This window comes from Xyrauchen texanus, chromosome 35, assembly GCF_025860055.1.
Source record: "Xyrauchen texanus isolate HMW12.3.18 chromosome 35, RBS_HiC_50CHRs, whole genome shotgun sequence".
Lineage (NCBI taxonomy): Eukaryota > Metazoa > Chordata > Actinopteri > Cypriniformes > Catostomidae > Xyrauchen > Xyrauchen texanus.
The window spans coordinates 1,079,901-1,101,563 of NC_068310.1; the positions used below are offsets into that span (position 1 = coordinate 1,079,901).

At 39.1% G+C, this 21,663-nt stretch overlaps 1 protein-coding gene and 1 long non-coding RNA gene across 3 annotated transcripts in view; one reads left to right on the forward strand and one right to left on the reverse strand.

The window, feature by feature from the left end:
- The window catches only part of LOC127628719 (uncharacterized), a 244,004-nt gene that overhangs the window by 122,270 nt on the left and 100,071 nt on the right, over positions 1-21,663 (reverse strand). The gene's annotated exons all lie outside the window — the stretch shown is intronic.
- Positions 1-21,663, forward strand: part of mtg2 (mitochondrial ribosome-associated GTPase 2) — an 87,221-nt gene that overhangs the window by 38,871 nt on the left and 26,687 nt on the right. For both annotated transcript variants that reach the window (XM_052105540.1, XM_052105541.1), the window contains 2 exons: positions 1,871-1,986; positions 2,083-2,301. In XM_052105540.1, the coding sequence (XP_051961500.1) occupies positions 1,871-1,986; positions 2,083-2,301 (335 nt within the window). The remainder of the gene's footprint in view (positions 1-1,870; positions 1,987-2,082; positions 2,302-21,663) is intronic.

The following is a 21,663-nucleotide window of genomic DNA, read 5'->3' on the forward strand; positions in this document are numbered from 1 at the left end:
TATGGCGATGAGTTGGTCCCGTTACATTTTGTCTGACTCCAAGAGGGTTGAGAATATCGATAAATGCTAATCCCAATGTACCTTTTTCATTATCTATGTGAAAGTTGAAATCACCAAGAATTAAAGCTCTATCTACTTTAACTACAAGTTCTGATAAAAAATGTGCACATTCACCAAGGAAATCAGAATAAGGCCCGGGTGATCTATATACTGTAGCAAGGGTAAAAGATGAGTTTTTAAAAATGATATCTGATGGCGTCACATTTGCATTATTAGTTCAAAAGACTTAAATTTATATTCTGTCCTCTGAGTAAGACCAAAATCTTCACTGTAAATTTTAGCAACACCACCTCCTCGACCCTTCAGACGAGGCTCATGTTCATAACAATAAACTGGTGGAGTAGATTAAATTAAACCAATATATTCATCCATTTTAAGCCAGGTTTCAGTCAAACAGAGCGCATCCAAACGATGATCAGTAATATTTAATTTACAATTAGTGCTTTGGTAGAAAGAGATCTAATGCTTAGTAGCCCTATTTTTATGTGATGTTTATCTTTAATTTGTTTGCTTTGTTCAAGTTTGACCTAAATAAAACATTTTCTAAATGATTTAGTGAGGGTTTTGTGTTTGGTAGTTCGGGGAACAGTCTCTTTGAGATATCTAGGTGATACAGTCTCTATGTGTTGTAGTTTATGTGACCTGTGTGACGTCTCAAGGCAGCTAGCAGATGTTTGGATTAACCAGTTTGTCTGCTTCCTGACCTGGGCCCCAGTTAGTCAAATACTATCATTATTAAGATTATGAGCCAAATTACTAGAGAGGAGAGCGGCACCTTCCATGGAGGAATGGAGTCCATCTCTCTTTAGCAGGTCAGGTCTACCCCAAACACTCTTCTAATCCCATCACGTGGCTTGTTGAGCACTTTACTGCAGAGACATAGCGTGTTTGGAGGCTTCACGCTACTCTCCGTGGCATCCACGCACAACTCACCACGCGCCCCACCAAGAGCGAACCACATTATAGTGGCCACTTGGAAGTTACCCCATGTGACTCTACCCTCCCTAGCAACTGGGCCAATTTGGTTGCTTAGGAGACCTGGCTGGAGTCACTCAGCATGCCCTGGATTTGAACTCCCGACTCAAAGGGTGGTAGTCAGCCTCTTTGGGATCTCATCTTTAATGGATTGGCCTACATATTAGATGGAAGAAATTGTCCGTTTTAATCTCAAGCACTTTTCAACCAGGCGATTTTCCAGGTATTCCAGTACTTACATTTCTAAAAGCTACTTTTTGGCACTTCAAGGTCTTTGTTTGAACTCTGTAAACAATGTAGAAAAAAGCACAGTAGGGGTAAAATCAAGCGATATGTTATGATGTTTGAGGGGTCATTTAATTTATGATCACATGGACAGAAAACAGTGTTTCAAACTTCAAAATATCGAGTTTTGCCTTGATATGGTTTGTAATTTATTTGGTTTGTGATATATCAAAATTCGATGTATTGTCTCATCCCTAATTTCTATCTTTATACTGTGGAAAGCTTTATTTGGAAATTGTTTTGTTTTCTTTCCTGAGATGGAATTAAATCCATTTTAACAGGAAAAGGATATGTGGTGTCAAATTTCAGAACCTTTCAAATCTGTGATTTATAATGATTAACTGCAAAAATCATGCGATTAATAGTGATTAAAGAAAATAAATAATTGACAGCTCTAATTGTGATTAGATTTCTGTATGGGTTTTGGCTGAAAACTATGTAAACGTCAAATGGAAATGTGATGTCACTCTGTCTTCTCATTTCTTAATTCCACCACACGGCACTGTCCTAACTGCATGTGTAAACTAATTCACATCATCCTTGTTTGCAGTGGACCAGCAGGTAAAATCACTGTCTTCACTGGCAGCATTGTATTATGGGAAAAAAGGAGAGGGAGGAAGCAGCAAAAACTGCTATGGACGCAATGGTAGTCCCACCTACATCTCTGTGAGTTTCAAACAGTTCAGATCATCTTGTATGTGAACATGGCTAAATGTGGCATTAAGATTCTCAGTCATGTGTATCTAATGTATTTTAATGCAGGTTCCTATAGGGACTATAGTGAAGGAGGAGGGGGGAATTGTGGTGGACCTCTCGCAGCATGGCCTGTTGTATACTGCTGCATATGGAGGAGCAGGAGGCAAGGGGAATCGCTTCTTCTTGTCCAATGAAAACAGAGCTCCGATGACTGCCACTCCAGGAGAGAAGGGACAAGAACGAGTCATTCAGCTGGAGATGCTAACTGTGGCCCATGCAGGACTGGTCAGAATAAAACCTTTTTATTATTAAATTGTTGTTAAAACAAGCTATGATTTTCAAACAGTAAATAGTAACTAAATAAAATGCATGAGCTGGCAAATGCTGAAAGCCCTGGTACTCTTATAAGCCATACATGCCACATCCAGCCTTTATTTTGAAGTTTACAAAATGCCTAATAATATGTGTACTCATTATAAATATTCCCTAAAAATTGCATGAGTATATATGGTTGATGTAGTACACAAATCCTGTTCTTGTGTAAAAATACAAATACCCTGATGAAATGATTATCATTTACAGTTATCAATGCTAAAGTTGTTTATCTCACGGATGTAATGTATTCCTCTAATGATCTGCATTTATCTATTATAGTACTGTAACTTCACTGGGCAAATCCTCCATATACTCAAGCTCTATTGCTGTATTGAAGTCAGTGAGCTGCCAACTTGAAACCTGCCCTGACTCCATCATTTAGTCAGTGAGTCATTTACTCAAGAACCGCTGTGACTGGATCAGTCCAAATCACATCAAACCGACTCAAAGGTTTTCTGTTTTAACAATATGTTGGTTTGATGTTGTCAGAATAAATGACTTTAATAAACACGTTTTGTTAGTAACCCACGTATTGTTGTGCACGTAAACACGCTCGTTGTTTTGGTTCCCCTCTACCATTTTTATTGCCCCTCAGACCTAGCTTGCTTTTACTCGTGTTGCATGCAAAAGTATTGGCTCAAAATGATTAATCATTTCATCTCAAATTGTTTCATAATGACTCATTTAATCACAAAAATGTTGTGTATAATATTAATTATTTCTTTACTTCAAAATAAAGAGGAGCGGCATGATTTCCTGAAACGAAGTGGAGTAAAAACATAGATATTGTCCTTTTAAAAATTTATGGAGTAAAAGTTTCCCAAAATAAAGTCTCTGATAAATAGCAGATACTGGAAAGGTACTGAAGTACTGAAAATACATTTTGTAATGTTCCACCATTATTAAATATTAGGCAGTGTGCTTTTAAATTCATGTGTATTGCAATATCATTTTAACTGACAATTTTCTTGATCTCATCAGTTTGATGAGCATATAAAATCTTTTATCTTATGTGATGACAGTGAGAAAAGAAAAGATAGATATTCTTTAAAAACATATTGGACTTTGTCACAATGGAACCTACCAATAAACAGCCCATTGTAGGCTTTTCAGCTAAATTTAAATGGTAAAACAATTATGGAACAGAAACTATTGGTGAAATAGTTGACTAAAATGTGAAGAGTAACTTGCAAAATTAAAAACATTGAGTGCGTTTACACTGTACATCAGTGGTTCTCATAGTGTGGGGCACGGAGGTATTGCTGGGTTGGGGGTACGTAAGACTGAACAGTCCTTAAATCTTGTTCACATTCACACATTCAACAAAAAATGTGAAAATACACATAAGAACTGATGTGCGCAATTTCTATTCCTCTGCCTTTTCTCCTGCCTTGTTTAAACTTGTACGTGGCACAGCAGCACGTCCTGCGTTTGCAGCTCTTGACAGCCCTAAGCATTGATGTCAGGTGGGCTTATGTAAACAATGTAATTCTTGTAGTGATTGGAAGATCAGATCATTTTACTGACTTAAAGAAAGATTTGTTCATTTTGCTGAATGAGACCGAGATTCAAGTCATTTTGTTCATTTTGTTCATTTGAGAAGAATTACATTTTAATTTGACATTTTCAATAGGCAAATCCCCCCCAACACGTCTACTTACGCAAACTTTGATTATAGTCCCAATAAGGAAAAATGTATAATGCAGCCAAGGACAAATTACAGTATCTCACAGTGAGTACACCCCTCACATTTTTGTAAATATTTTATTATATCCTTTCATGTGACAACACTGAAGAAATGACACTTTGCTACAATGTAAAGTAGTGAGTGTACAGCTTGTATAACAGTGTAAATTTGCTGTCCCCTCAAAATTACTCAACACACAGCCATTAATGTCTAAACCGCAGACAACAAAAGTGAGTACACCCCTAAGTGAAAATGTCCAAATTGGGCCCAATTAGCCATTTTCCCTCCCCGGTGTCATGTGACTCGTTAGTGTTACAAGGTCTCAGGTGTGAATGGGGAGCAGGTGTGTTAAATTTGGTGTCATCGCTCTCACACTCCCTCATACTGGTCGCTGGAAGTTCAATATGGCACCTCATGGCAAAGAACTCTCAGAGGAGCTGAAAAAAAGAATTGTTGGTCTACATAAAGATGGCCTAGGCTGTAAGAAGATTGCCAAGACCCTGACACTGAGCTGCAGCACGGTGGCCAAGATCATACAGTGGTTTAACAGGACAGGTTCCACTTAGAACAGGCCTCGCCATGGTCGACCAAAGAAGTTGAGTGCATGTGCTCAGCATCATATCCAGAGGTTATCTTTGGGAAATAGAGGTATGAGTGCTCTAGCATTGCTGCAGAGGTTGGGGGGTGACAGGCTGACACTAGCCTGTCAGTGCTCAGACCATACTCCGCACACTGCATCAAATTGGTCTGCATGATGCACAAGAAAGCCCGCAAACAGCTTGCTGAAGACAAGCAGACTAAGGACATGGATCACTGGAACCATGTCCTGTGGTCTGATGAGACCAAGATAAACTTATTTGGTTCAGATGGTGTCAAGCCTGTGTGGCGGCAACCAGGTGAGGAGTACAAAGACAAGTGTGTCTTGTCTACAGTTAAGCATGGTGGTGGGAGTGTCATGGTCTGCATGAGTGCTGCCGCCACTGGGTAGCAACAGTTCATTGAGGGAACCATAAATGCCAACATGTACTGTGACATAATGAAGCAGAGCATGATCCCCTTCTTTCGGAGATTGGGCCGCAGGGCAGTATTCCAGCATGATAACGACCCCAAACACACCTCCAAGACAACCACTGTCTTGCTAAAGAAGCTGAGGGTGAAGGTGATGGACTGGCCAAGCATGTCTCTAGACCTAAACCCTATTGAGCATCTGTGGGGCATCCTCAAACAGAAGGTGGAGGAGCACAAGGTCTCTAACATCCACCAGCTCTGTGATGTCATCATGGAGGAGTGGAAGAGGACTCCAGTGGCAACCTGTGAAGCTCTGGTGAACTCTATGCCCAAGAGGGTTAAAGCTGTGCTGGAAAATAATGGTGGCCACACAAAATATTGACACTTTGGGCCGAATTTGAAAATTTTCACTTAGGGGTGTACTCACTTTTGTTGTCTGCGTTTTAGACATTAATGGCTGTGTGTTGAGTTATTTTGAGGGGACAGCAAATTTACACTGTTATACAAGCTAATACACTCACTACTTTACATTGTAGCAAAGTGTAATTTCTTCAGTGTTGTCACATGAAAAGATATAAACAAATGTTTGAGGGGTGTACTCACTTTTGTGAGAGACTGTATGAGAAACAGAAAGCATTAGTTCACCTCTGGAATGTTCTTGTCCGAGTCGTTCGTTTTTTTTGTCACTTGACAGCCGTATGTGCATAGCTTATACGGCTGTCACATGACAAAGAATGAATGACTCGGACCAGAAGACTCCAGAGGTGAACTAAATATTTCTGTTTTCTGTGTTAGCAATGCATAGCATATACGGCTGTCACCTGACGAGAACGAACGACTCGGACGTCTTGTTTCGAAGGCTGCTTGCTCGGTAGGACACTTGGTAGGTCCTTTGAAGGCTGCAGTGTACTGAGCGTCCTCCTTTAAACAAGCCTTGTTTAAACAAGACAGCCTTGTTAGGACAAACGGAAACGGAACATGGTTGCTATGATAGCAATCCAAGCACAAGTGCTTTGAGTTAGAAGGGAACAAAGTTCTTTTAGAAGGAAATGTATGAGGTACATTTTAGGAGAGTTTTAATGATGTAAAGAGAAAAGAAAATAGATTTTACAGGTGTACTTTTAATCTAATACTTTATTTTAATTATATTAATATATAATAAAAATAAAGTATTAGATTAAAAGTATACATATTATATTCTCTGAACCTATTTACTCAGGTAGTTCATCTTGGGAATTAACATTACTTGCATTTGAACATCATATTTATGGGCAAATTGGCATCTTTTTTTTTTTTTTAGACAATTCCGTTGTAGCAAAGAATTATGGGTTGTGAGTGCCCACGAAGGATACACCTTTTGCATCCTCAGAATTCTTGTGAAAGAAGGTCGCATTCGAAGGCTGCATTCGAAGTGTCCTACTAATATTCTGAAATGAGACAGCCTTGATGAAGTATGCAGCTGACAAATGCAACCTCTGGAGGACCCAACCTTCCAAATGAGACACAGGCAAAGAGTTGAAAGATGAACTAATCTTTTCTGTTTCCTGTACAGCGCCTATGCGGTTTTCACGTAACAAACGAACTGAGGTTGCGCAATGCGCATGCACGTCCAACACAAAATGAATGAATCACTCTCTGAGACTACTCGTTCTTCTGAGTCACATAAAAAGATTACAGCGTAGATGGTGCTGTCACGTGATACTTGTTAATTTTCAGCACTGGCTAGGTTGCGACAATCAAACATTCATTATACTGGATGTGGGTTTAAACATTTTTTTTTATAGAGACTGCTAAAGCTTATTTCCATTCATAGGTATAAATCCTTGCAATTATCAGTTTTTATTAAAAAATATCTATTCTAGAGTAAAATTGACTCCAATGTGATATAACACTTTCTGATAGTTAAAATGTGGATGAATGGAGGATTTGGTAATTTGAGCGGCCAAGCATGGAGTGAAGTGAAACTTTTCACAAATGTTTTATTGTATTTTTAAATAAAACCTTTTTTGCCAAATGAAGATGAAAGAAAATGTATGTTAATCTTTTTTTCAGTAAAAACAAAATTATTTTAGGATTAGATTATTAGATTAGATTAATAGATTATCATGTTACGTGTCCTTATGTGCCTTTCAAATAAAAAATAAAAACTCTCTCGCCTGCTTGTTTGTTTTCTGCATGCACTTCCACGCACTGTATGTGCTTGGGTAAAATATATCACCAGAGCTCTGCCACCCTCATCCAGAAACATCAGTAACCTAGGTTTCCCAACCTTGTGAATTATTAAATAGAACACCTGTTTAATCAGACTCGTGCTTGCCAAGCCAAAAAGAAAAGTTGAATTTGAATTTACATTTACAATGTATTGAGTGTACAATATTCGGTTAACACAACCCTTTTTTGCGTGCATGCCTCTTCACGGTTTGATGCCAAAAGCAGAGAATAACATGATTATTAAAAGTGTAATGTAAATGTGGTTTTCTTATGTTGTCAGAATAAATGACTTGAATAAACAGATTTTTGTTAGTAACCCACGTATTGCCGTGCACACAAACATGCTTGTTGTTTTGATGCCCCTCAGACCTGGCTTGCTTTTCTTGCGTTGTATGAAAGCAAAAGTGCTCACGAAACAGTTGTGTCTTTAGCTGTTATTTTTAAGACAGAGAGGGAGACTGCTTCTCTTTTGGAGTTTGGAAGGTCATTCCCATCACCGCTCATTTGTAGACTGAAGACTTCTAGTGGGAACGTAGCTCAACAGGAATAATTGTAGGTAAGCTGGAGCAGACCCATTGACTTTTATGTATGCTAGCATCAGAGCTTTGAACTTAAGGTGGGGTATTACATACTCTCTTGTGGGTTTGTTGAAGACCAGATGTGCTGCTGTATACTGGATCATTTGCATATGCCCAATTGTGCATGCAGGAATGCCGGCTAAAAGTGCATTACAGTAGTCCAGTCTAGATATGACAAGTGACTAAAGGAGGTGTGTGGCATGTGTTTTGGAAAGGTCTTCCTGATATTGTAGAGTGAAAATCTGCATGATAAGGCTGTTTTTCAGATGTGGTCGGTGAAATTTAGTTAATTGTTGATGGTTACCCCTAGATTTCTGACTGTTTTGGATAGTGTTATTGTAGATGACAGCTGAATGGTGATTTTGTGCTCAAAAGTTGGGTTGGCTGGAAAGACGAGGTGCTCAGTCTTTGCAGGGTTTAACTAAAGGTGGTGTTCCTTCATCCAGGCCGAGTAGGGCAGTCTCTGTGGAATGGTTACTTTTTAAGCCTGACTGATTGTCATGTAGCAGCTTGTTCTGTGAAAGGCACAGATCTGATTGAAAACTACCGTTTTGTGTGTTTTTGCGCAAATGAGATGAGAGAGACTGGTCTGTAGTTTTGTACTCTTGTGGAGTTTAGTGCAAGTTTATTTAGTCAAGCCTAAATGTGGTCAGAAACATGCCTGCAAGTAGATATATGTGTGAGTGTAGGTAGGATAAATGTTGGGTAACTTTAACTCAATGAATTCGGTTTAGGACAGGCTATATCAGTAGGTTCACTCTTGTTCCTGCTCTGCAAATTCATTCAATTGTTTTCAGTAAATATGCCTGTATTGGCTAATGTTGAATTATGTTTAGTTGTATTACTTATAAATTGTGTTATTTAAGTAGTAATATTGGGCTAGGGGGGTTGAGGATGTAATCGGATATCAATATTTTTTTATAAAAATACTGTGAAAATATTTCTTACATATCACCCAGCTGCATGCATTTAAAAATAAAAAAGGGCTAGAATTAAGGCCTTTGCCCAGCAAAATTGATGCAATTATGAGAGACGAATCACAGACGAGTGGCCCTTGCACATAGAAAGTGACGCAAATGATCGCTGTTAGCACATTCACGGCTTTACATTAGGTGGTGCTAACTAGTGGTGCACTGATCGATCGGCCACCGATTGAAATCGGCTGATATTCCTCTTAAATCCGTGATCGCCCGATCGTGCCTAGATTTAGGGCCGATCTTTTTTTTGTAGCAAGTAGGGAATCACACATACACTGCTACTCTAATGAGTGAGTGCTTTCTCAGCCCTTGATGCATGACAGCATGGCCTCTGGAGGGTTGTTGGCAATTCTAAGCTTTCACGAATTTAAACTTTCAGAAATGCTGTAATTCAGATGAAAATGCCAGTTTGTTTTTAAAAATAATTACATGTGTATGAATATTAAGCTGCCCATTTTCTAGAGTCGTTATGGTAGTAAATCTGACTCACTGCACAGTGAGCAGAAAGAGGATAAAGAGGCTACTAACAGGTATAAAAATGAATTCAACAACAAATAAACATTCAAATACATGACATGAGTCGTGATTATCAGACATTGTGTTGAGCAATATATCTCATCAGATCCTCATCTTCTGTGAGGATCCCAGTTTAAATCCGATTAGTCACTACCACTAATCACAGATGTAACTGTTTAACCTTCAATAATGGCACCGTATGTTCATGCATTTGCTTAATTCGTGATTTGTGTGACAACAAGTTGCCAAAGATGGTAAACAAGTCATAGATAATAATGATTTCTCACTGGAGCAGTTTTAGAGCTTGTAATAGATTGTGGCAGGGCGGAGGCATAATTAGCCTAATACGGGACCGGGTGCTTAGGATCACGACCCGGCCCCGCCCTGCCACATAGATATATTGTTCTTATTTTTGAATCTCGTGGTTTTTACTGGTTGCCAGTATGTGACAATGACCTTTTGATATTTACAGCAGAACTATTAATAACTGTTCAATACAAATAAATGTTAGCAATTCACAATTAATGCAATTTTAATGTAATGTTGGTAAACCTTAATAAAAAAGGTTTCATTTCTTTAACATTAGTTAATGCATTAGGTATCATGAACAAACAATGAACAGTATATTTTTACAGCGTTTATTAATCAATGACAGTTAATACAAATTAAATTGTTCAGAGTTAATGTTAGTATATGGTGTAACTAACATTTAAGTTCATTAGTTCATGTTAACTACAGTAATGTTGTTAAATAATATTAACAAATTGAACCTTATTATAAAGGTTTGTTACTGTAATTTTACTGTGTGGAGCATAAACATAACTGCAGCATATAACTTGCAAAAGTGTGGCAAAGGGCCCTTAAAAAAAAAAAAGGTATTGGCCGATCTTAGTGTTAAAATAATTTCATAATAATTTCACATAGCTACAGATATTTTTTTTAATTTAAGGCCACAATATTTTTTATTTAATCAAAATATTTTTTGATTAACTCTTTAATTCTATCTTGTCTGTTGCTTTAACAAGAAAAAAATCGGCCCATCTGCTTGTAAAAAATCGGCAACTGGAATCGCCCATGAATAATCATGATCGTTGCATCTCAGGTGCTAATTGACAAGCAGTTTTACCCGGGGATGGTAGGTGGCGCAAAGCACCTTTCAGTTGGTCTGGCCAGAGATCTTCAAGTCATTCTATTTGAATAACGCTTTTCACAACACATTGTTTCAAAGCACCTTTACAGAAAAGTTTGCTTTATATCTATAATGTCTTAAAGTCATCATTGTGCATTTTTATAAAAGTTGTGTCTAAAAATATATAAATAATAATTGTATTTAAAACCCATGAGTAAGCCGAAGGCGACTGTGGCAAGGAACACAAAACTTTATAAGATGTAGGTTTATGGAGAAAAATAGCCTTGGGAGAAACCAGACTCACTGTGGGGGCCAGTTCTCCTCTGGCTAAACAGCATAAATATAATGCCATTATTGGTCATTTATGTGTAGTGCAAGTGATGGTTTAAAATGAGTAAACCAAGTAAATGTTAAGGGCCAGTGTTTAAACAACAAGATTTTGTACAAACTACAAGATTAATGACTAATGTCTTTGAGGTCCATCCTGAATTAACTGCAGAAGTTCATATAGATGCATTGTCCTTTGTTATTTGGCTGATGAAGGCTTTTGTTGGCAATTAATTGATAGTCTATGTATTCCATTTTAAGAGTGTAGTCCATCATTAGACCAAGGTGATGCAGGCATGGATCCCGAGATATGAATCCCGTGGTTGAGACAGGGAAATAAATTACTAGCGTGTTACAACACAAAGGCACAGTTTGCAGATTCCATACATATGAATGGTGAGAGCCGTAAACTGACACCTACCTGTTGCAAAATTGTCCATGTCTTCACTTATAAAACAGATACATAGCAAACCGTTCACTCCAAAAGGATTGTTTAGTGTTAAACATGTTGAAGATTAGCAGACAAGCAATCAGTTCATTAAGTGATGAGCTGTTTGCTTATTAAAGCAGTTTTTTTTCAGCACATTCAAGCATGTCCTCCATAGACATCTATTAAAAAATATGGCCTATTGTCATCTTGCCTGTGTTCCGCCCACAGAACGTCTATGGAACCGTCTTAAATGGCATTAAAATGCTTAAATGGCATTAAAAAGCATTAAATGTTATTCCTACACGCATTAAAAATATAGATAGTTTTGAAAAAATAATATTACCAATTTATCTTTAATATAACGTCGTAATTAATAACTTCGATTTGCTGTCGCAAAAAATTTTCATTGGTGTGATAAACACGCGGAACCAGTTTGTAATTGCCTCCAGCCGGTGCAAAGATGTTTTGACAGCGGCAGGCTGGAACCTGGAGGAGTTAGAACAGAGAACGTAAATTTAGTAAAGTCGAAAAGAAATGGGTAAGTGCAAATTCCAGCAAAAGTGGCTAGAAGACAAAGAATTTAGGAAAATCGATCGACATTTGAGTAGCATTTGGTTCGAATGCGACTCTGCAGGCAGACGTTTCATACACCAGAGCGTGCAGCAACACTCATATGCATCAAATGAAGGTGTTTCTGAGTTGTTCCAGGGAATGTTTCCTGATTTGCAAATAGCCAAATCTTTCACCTGTGGAAAGGACAAATGAGTTGGAACTAAAAGTGAGCAAACTAAGGCACATGGATTAATTATCTTATTTACACAAAGTTAAAACTGTGTAATTTCTATAGAACTTGAATTTTGCATACATTAAGTTCCAGCCTTAAAAAGTTAATAGTTTTTCCTTCACTGTCCAGACTGATAGAATTTGTGGTTGTAGTTGAAGGAGGTTACGTGTATTCGATGGCGGTACAGTTTACAGAAACGTAATGGCTTTTTTTCAGTCATGGCCTGATTTTTCAGTACGCCTATAGCATTCAATATCTAGTTGATTGGTACTATGTTAAATTAAATTTGACATATCTGCAAATACATTTTGATATTTTAAGCTGTCTCCTGAGCCATTTCTAATTCAGTTCAGAGTGATAGTTTATTTAAATTATGTAGATTTTCTCAAATATCCAAGATTATCATCATTGTATCATTGTCAAATTGAATGGTTACAATTGGGACATGTTTTTTTTTTATATATATATTGTTTGTATGTATATGTGTGTGTATGTATATATATATATATATATATATATATATATATATATATATATTAGGGCTGTCAATCGATTACAATTTTTAATCAAATTAATTACATGGTGTCCCGATTAATTAATCGCGATTAATCACACATACAAATATTTGCTGAGAAAGCCCCTGATATAAAAATAATTCAATATATAATGATGAAATAATTATACATAGTTATCTTTAAATATAAAAAAAAAATAAAAATAAAAAAAAATATATATATACACTCACCTAAAGGATTCTTAGGAACACCATACTAATACTGTGTTTGACCCCCTTTCGCCTTCAGAACTGCCTTAATTCTACGTGGCATTGATTCAACAAGGTGCTGAAAGCATTCTTTAGAAATGTTGGCCCATATTGATAGGATAGCATCTTGCAGTTGATGGAGATTTGTGGGAAGCACATCCAGGGCACGAAGCTCCCGTTCTACTACATCCCAAAGATGCTCTATTGGGTTGAGATCTGGTGACTGTGGGGGCCATTTTAGTACAGTGAACTCATTGTCATGTTCAAGAAACCAATTCGAAATGATTCGAGCTTTGTGACATGGTGCATTATCCTGCTGGAAGTAGCCATCAGAGGATGGGTACATGGTGTCCATAAAGGGATGGACATGGTCAGAAACAATGCTCAGGTAGGCCACGGCATTTAAACGATGCCCAATTGGCACTAAGGGGCCTAAAGTGTGCCAAGAAAATATCCCCCACACCATTACACCACCACCACCAGCCTGCACAGTGGTAACAAGGCATGATGGATCCATGTTCTCATTCTGTTTACGCCAAATTCTGACTCTACCATCTGAATGTCTCAACAGAAATCGAGACTCATCAGACCAGGCAACATTTTTCCAGTCTTCAGCTGTCCAATTTTGGTGAGCTCTTGCAAATTGTAGCCTCTTTTTCCTATTTGTAGTGGAGATGAGTGGTACCGGTGGGGTCTTCTGCTGTTGTAGCCCATCCGCCTCAAGGTTGTGCGTGTTGTGGCTTCACAAATGCTTTGCTGCATACCTCGGTTGTAACAAGTGGTTATTTCAGGCAAAGTTGCTCTTGTATCAGCTTGAATCAGTCGGCCCATTCTCCTCTGACCTCTAGCATCAACAAGGCATTTTCAGCCCACAGGACTGCTGCATACTGGATGTTTTTCCTTTTCACACCATTCTTTGTAAAACCTAGAAATGGTTGTGCGTGGAAATCCCAGTAACTGAGCAGATTGTGAAATACTCAGACCGGCCCATCTGGCACCAACAACCATGCCACGCTCAAAATTGCTTAAATCACCTTTCTTTCCCATTCTGACATTCAGTTTGGAGTTCAGGAGATTGTCTTGACCAGGACCACACCCCTAAATGCATTGAAGCAACTGCCATGTGATTGGTTGATTAGATAATTGCATTAATGAGAAATTGAACAGGTGTTCCTAATAATCCTTTAGGTGAGTGTGTGTATATATATATATATATATATATATATATATATATATATATATATATATATAAAATATATAAACTATTCAGATAATTAAAATGCATTACATTCTTGTGGCAGAAGAGTTAATCATTGATAAGACCATTCAAAAAACAGCTTTAGAATACAATGTATTGTTTACTACCATATTATTGATCATAAGTCAATCATTGGCATACAGTTCACAGCAATCCATTACACAAGTGAATTTGTCAATCAGTTGGAGATTTATTATGAGGGCTTGTTTAAGTCAATGTACACCTGCATCAGACATTTTTTTTTTTTTTTTTATAGAAACAAGCCACATAGTACACAATACTACAGATATATCTTACAATAATGCCAAGACATTATATTCATTACATAGTGCAATGAGTTTCAATGCTTTGGAGTTGTTGGAGGTACAAAGAGTATTTAAATAATATTTTAAGTCTTTACAAAAAAGTGCAAATAGGGGCTTTATAGAGATACATTTACACTTATGTATAAAAGAAACTTATCAAAACTGTGAAAACCAAATAAAACATCATCTTTATAAAGCAAAGAAAAACTAGTTAAAATAGAGGTACGTACAAACAAACAAAATTTTCTCCAAAATACTACTGCGTGGACACATTCCCAAAAAATGTGAGGGGCAGATTCATCTACAGCATTACAGGAGCAGCAAAGTGGATCTATTTCAGGGAGCATGTTTCTTAAATAAAGATTGACTGGGTAAAAGCGGTGTAACAGTTTAAAGGACACCTCCTTAACCTTGTTGTATTTAAATATTTGTGAGGTAAAGACCATACGACCTGCATTAGACATGCTTGTGTCGCGTCTCGGGTGTGTTGCGTCATAAAAGTAAAATGTTTAGGTCACTGTGTCAAGTTAAATAGAGTTTAATTCTCAATCTTTAAACACATCTTGAGATCCCTTGGTTCGCAGGTTTGTGTTGTGTGTCTGCTGAAGAGTTGTTAATGTTTTGTTCACTGTATAAACTGAAATTTCACTTACTGCCCTCTGGAGTAAACTGGTGGTACTACATGCTTGAATCTCTCAGGAAAGCATTGCGATTAAATGCGTAGATTTTTTAACGCGTAATTTTTTTGTTAAATTAATCGCACGTTATATACGCATTAAACCGACAGCCCTAATAAATAAATAAATATATATATATGTATGTATGTATGTGTGTGTGTGTGTGTGTGTGTGTGTGTGTGTGTGTGTGTGTGTGTGTGTATGTAGATATATGTATATGTGTGTCTGTGTATATACACTCACCTAAAGGATTATTAGGAACACCTGTTCAATTTCTCATTAATGCAATTATCTAATCAACCAATCACATGGCAGTTGCTTCAATGCATTTAGGGGTGTGGTCCTGGTCAAGACAATCTCCTGAACTCCAAACTGAATGTCAGAATGGGAAAGAAAGGTGATTTAAGCAATTTTGAGCGTGGCATGGTTGTTTGTGCCAGATGGGCCGGTCTGAGTATTTCACAATCTGCTCAGTTACTGGGATTTTCACGCACAACCATTTCTAGGGTTTACAAAGAATGGTGTGAAAAGGGAAAAACATCCAGTATGCGGCAGTCCTGTGGGCGAAAATGCCTTGTTGATGCTAGAGGTCAGAGGAGAATGGGCCGACTGATTCAAGCTGATACAAGAGCAACTTTGCCTGAAATAACCACTCGTTACAACCGAGGTATGCAGCAAAGCATTTGTGAAGCCACAACACGCACAACCTTGAGGCGGATGGGCTACAACAGCAGAAGACCCCACCGGGCACCACTCATCTCCACTACAAATAGGAAAAAGAGGCTACAATTTGCAAGAGCTCACCAAAATTGGACAGTTGAAGACTGGAAAAATGTTGCCTGGTCTGATGAGTCTCGATTTCTGTTGAGACATTCAGATGGTAGAGTCAGAATTTGGCGTAAACAGAATGAGAACATGGATCCATCATGCCTTGTTACCACTGTGCAGGCTGGTGGTGGTGGTGTAATGGTGTGGGGGATGTTTTCTTGGCACACTTTATTCCCCTTAGTGCCAATTGGGCATCGTTTAAATGCCGTGGCCTACCTGAGCATTGTTTCTGACCATGTCCATCCCTTTATGGCCACCATGTACCCATCCTCTGATGGCTACTTCCAGCAGGATAATGTACCATGTCACAAAGCTCGAATCATTTCAAATTGGTTTCTTGAACATGACAATGAGTTCACTGTACTAAAATGGCCCCCACAGTCACCAGATCTCAACCCAATAGAGCATCTTTGGGATGTGGTGGAACGGGAGCTTCGTGCCCTGGATGTGCATCCCACAAATCTCCATCAACTGCAAGATGCTATCCTATCAATATGGGCCAACATTTCTAAAGAATGCTTTCAGCACCTTGTTGAATCAATGCCACGTAGAATTAAGGCAGTTCTGAAGGCGAAAGGGGGTCAAACACAGTATTAGTATGGTGTTCCTAATAATCCTTTAGGTGAGTGTATGTATGTGTGTGTGTGTGTATACAGGTGCTGGTCATATAATTAGAATATCATCAAAGTTGATTTATTTCAGTAATTCCATTTCAAAAAGTGACACTTGGATATTATATTCATTCATTCCACACAAACTGATATATTTCAAGTGTTCATTCCTTTTAATTGATGACAACTAATGAAAAACCCCAAAATCAGTATCTCAGAAAATAAGAATATTGTGAAAAGGTTCAATATTGAAGACAACGGGTGCCACACTCTAATCAGCTAATTAACTCAAAACACCTGCAAAGGCCTTTTAAATGGTCTCTCAGTCTAGTTATGTAGGCTACACAGTCATGGGGAAGACTGCTGACTTGACAGCTGTCCAAAAGACGACCATTGACACCTTGCACAAGGAGGGCAAGACACAAAAGGTCATTGCTAAAGAGGCTGGTTGTTCACAGAGCTCTGTGTCCAAGCACATTAATAGAGAGGCGAAGAGAAGGAAAAGATGTGGACTGCAGCTGGAGTCAGTGCTTCAAGAACCACCACGCACAGACGTATGCAAGACATGGGTTTCAGCTGTTGCATTCCTTGTGTCAAGCCACTCTTGAACAAGACACAGCGTCAGAACACAAAAAGGACTGGACTGCTGCTGAGTGGTCCAAAGTTATGTTCTCTGATGAAAGTACATTTTGCATTTCCTTTGGAAATCAAGGTCCCAGAGTCTGGAGGAAGAGAGGAGAGGCACAGAATCCACGTTGCTTGAAGTCCATTGTAAAGTTTCCACAGTCAGTGATAGTTTGGGGTGCCATTTCATCTGCTTGTGTTGGTCCACTGTGTTTTCTGAGGTCCAAGGTCAATACAGCCATCTACCAGGAAGTTTTAGAGCACTTCATGCTTCCTGCTGCTGACCAACTTAATGGAGATGCAGATTTCATTTTCCAACATGACTTGGCAACTGCACACAGTGCCAAAGCTACCAGTACCTGGTTTAAGGACCATGGTATCCCTGTTCTTAATTGGCCAGCAAACTCGCCTGACCTTAACCCTATAGAAAATCTATGGGGTATTGTGAAGAGAAAGATGCGATACGCCAGACCCAACAATGCAGAAGAGCTGAAGGCCACTATCAAAGCAACCTGGGCTCTCATAACACCCGAGCAGTGCCACAGACTGATGGACTCCATGCCACGCCGCGTTGCTGAGGTAATTCAGGCAAAAGGAGCCCCAACTAAGTATTGAGTGCTGTACATGCTCATACTTTTCATGTTCATACTTTTCAGTTGGCCAACATTTCTAAAAATCCTTTTTTTGTATTGGTCTTAAGTATCGGAGATACTGAATTTGGTATTTTCATTAGTTGTCAGTTTTAATCATCACAATTAAATGAAATAAACATTTTAAATATATCAGTCTGTGTGTAATGAATGAATATAATATCCAAGTTTCACTTTTTGAATGGAATTACTGAAATCAACTTTTTGATGATATTCTAATTATATGACCAGCACCTGTGTGTGCGTGTGTGTGTGTGTGTGTGTGTGTGTGTGTGTGTGTGTGTGTGTATATATATATATATATATATGTGTGTGTGTATGTATGTGTGTGTGTGTGTGTGTGTGTATAAATATACATATGTATATATTTGTGTGTCTGTGTGTATATATGTAGTTAGTCGCGGGTCATGTATGGCATTAAAATGTTTACAAATGACATTAAAAAAAGGCATTAAAAAGCATTAAATTAGATTTGATGATACCTGCAGAAACCCTATACATACACACACACATACATACACGTACAAATGTTATATACAGTGCAAGGAATGTAATGGCAGGAGAGGTTGGATGTGTTGGATGAATATAAAAAGACTAGACTGTAATTAGACATAATTATTGCTCATTGGGGCAGTTTTCATTGTTCATGAGATGAATAGCCTGAGGGAAAAAACTGTTCCTGTGCCTGATGGTTCCTGTGCTCAGAGCTCTGAAGTGTTGGCCAGAAGCAACAGTTCAAAAAGTTAGTGGGCAGGGTGAGTGGGGTCCAGAGTGATTTTTTTTTTTTTTAACCTTTTTTCTCACTCTGGAAGTGTATAGTTCTTGAAGGGAGGGCAGGGGGCAACCAGTAATCCTCTCAGCAGTCCGAATTGTCCTTTTGTAGTCTTCTGATATCCGATTTCATAGCTAAACCAGGCAGTTACTGAAGTGCAGTGGACAGACTCAATGACTGCTGAGTAGAACTGTATCAGCAGCACTTGTGGCAGGTTGAACTTCCTCAGCTGGCAAAGGAAGTACAACCTCTGCTGGGTCTTTTTCACAGTGGAGTCCATGTGGGTCTCCCACTTCAGGTCCTGTGAGATGGTAGTGCACACAAACCTGAATGACTCCACTGCTGCCACAGTGTTGTTTAGAATGGTGAGAGGGGTCAGTGTTGGGGTGTTCCTCCTAGGATCCACAATAATTTCCACTGTTTTGAGCGTGTTAAGCTCCAGGTTGTTTTGACTGCACTAGACAGCCAGCTGTTTAACCTCCCTTCTGAATGCAGTCTTGTCGTTATCTCGGATGAGGTAGATGACAGTGTTGTCATTCTACAAACTTCAGGAGCTTGACAGAGGGGTCCTTGGTGATGTTGTCTTTGGTGTAGAGGGAGAAGAGTTGTGCGGAGAGCACACATCCCTGGGGGGCACCAGTGCTGAATGTACAGGTGCTCAAAGTGAATTTCCCTTGTCTCATAATCTGCTGCCTGTCCGTCAGAAAGCTGAGATTTGGCTTTCAAATCTACAGCAGAACATATTCATGTCGTCAGCCAGTTGTTGGTCCACCACAGTATTTGGGGCAGGAGTCCTGTAATTCATAAATTGTTTCATGCCACTCCACACTGATGCAGGTTTGTTAGATGCCTCACCTGTTGTTCTGGTCCCAAAAAATTATGAAAGCCTAAGATTCTGTGTAGACTACCGTAAGGTTAATGCCATCACCGAGAGAGATGCATATCCTCTACTGACCATCACGGAGATCCTGGAATCCTTCTCCGGAGCAGTCATCTTTTCCACTATTGACTTGAACAGTGGTTACTGGCAGGTAACTATGGATCCAGAGAGTAAGCCTAAGACTGCCTTCATCACTTTCTTAGGGCTGTACCATTTTAATGTCATGCCTTTTGGGTTGAAAACGCCCCCAAACTTTTCAGAGATTTATGGGAGACCATCCTGGGAGAGTTACAGGGACAGATATGCTTTGTATATATTGACGATAGCATCATATACTCCCCATCCTCGACCCAACATTTTCAAGTTGGTACCCAGCTTCTCCTAAATAGCTGAGCCCATCAATGCCTTGAAGAAAAAGCAACATGCATTTCAGTGGTCACCTCAGTGTCAGCAATCTTTTAATCAATTAAAGCCCTATCTCATTTCTCTTCCCATCCTGGGTCATCCCAATCTACAACTGGTATTTGTGGTGTATACTGATGCCAGTGACACTGGACTGGGTGCAGTCTTGACACAGCACATCAATTACTGTGTGACTGAATAAGAATGTCTTGTGGTAATTTGGGCACTGGGAAGCTGTCAACATTACCTTGTACCTAAACTATTCACTATTGTTACTGACCATTCAGCATTGCAGTGGGTTCCACAAAGACTGCCAGTCATTTTATCCGATGGGCTCTCCACCTACAAAAATTTTATTTTGTGGTCGAGTACTGCAAAGAAAAGCTCAATGTGGCACCGGACGCTCTTTTTCAGATGCACTCCAGACTTGGATGTAACCTGTACTCCACCCAAAAGGAGGATCCAGAACTTCCAGTTTCAGCTGCTGTCATCCGGGAGGAACAGCACAAAGATCATGAGATCACAAAAATATTTCAGACATTAGCAGAAGATTGTAATTCATTGAAAGATCAGTAATCAAGGACAAACTATATCACACGATTCACCTGCCCAGTGGCCAAGTCCATTACCGAGTATACATTCCTAGTAACCTTATCCCAATGATCCTGCAACACTACCATTCACATCCCTTAAGTGGTAATGTAGGAATCTCTAAGACTTACAAGAGGTTTCACAATGTCATCTTCTGACCTGGAAAGTGGATGGATGTGAAACGGCATGTTAAGGGGTGTGTGAAATGCCAGACACTTAAAAGTGAGAACCAAAAACCTGCTGGAAAGATCCAATAAGTCACCACTTCACATCCAAATGAAATGTTAGGAGTAGACATTATGGGCCCTTTGCCCTGCAGCACTCAACATGAATATCTCTTGTTTTTTGTGGACTGTTTCACAATGTTTTAAAATGTTCCCCATGCGGAAGGCCAATACCCAGACCGTTGTATCACTTCTCCGGAATCAGATTCTTAACCGGTGGGACATTCCTGATTTCATCTTGACAGTTAGTTTCGGCTGTATTCCAAGAGATTTGTGCAAAATAGAGTGTCACTCAGAAAATGACTACCGCATATCATCCACAAACATGATGGAATGAGTAAACCGTACCTTAAAGCAAATGATCTTGGCATACGTAGGTGACAACCACAAAAAAATGCGACCAATATCTATCTGAACTGAGGTTTGCGATCAATTCAGCAGTACAGGAGTCCATCAGAATGTCTCCAGCTGAGCTCCACCTGGGAAGGAAGTTACAAGGACCAATGGACAAGTTATTGCAGGACCAGAATATCGCTCCCACCATTCCCTGCTATGACATAGTCAAACATCTAACTCAGTTGCAATCAAGAGCAAAAGAGTGCTACAGAAAGGCCAAATTAAGACAACTTAGGAGTTATAACAAAACACAAGACAGAGGACATTCAAAGAAAAAGACTGTGGGTGAGAAATGTTCCCTAGTCCAGTGCATTTCACCACTTCAGTGCCAAATTAGCAAACAAATGGAAGTGACCTTACCGAGTGATAATGCAGTTGGGCCCACTGAACTATCGGGTAGCGCCGGAGGCCACTGGAGAATACGTTCTCACTGTCCATATATGTAATTTTAAACCAGGTTTTCCCACTGCCAAGGATTTAGAATCCCAGGAAAAAAGAAACTTGAAACCTTCCAGGAATCCTCTGAAGACGAAGAGTTTCGGGGGTTTGAGATACGCTATCCTCTTTAACAACCTGAGGTTGTTTCCTCCAGGGGTGGAGAGTGTAGCGGAACTGGGAAAAATCAAAACAAAAGAACAAATTAG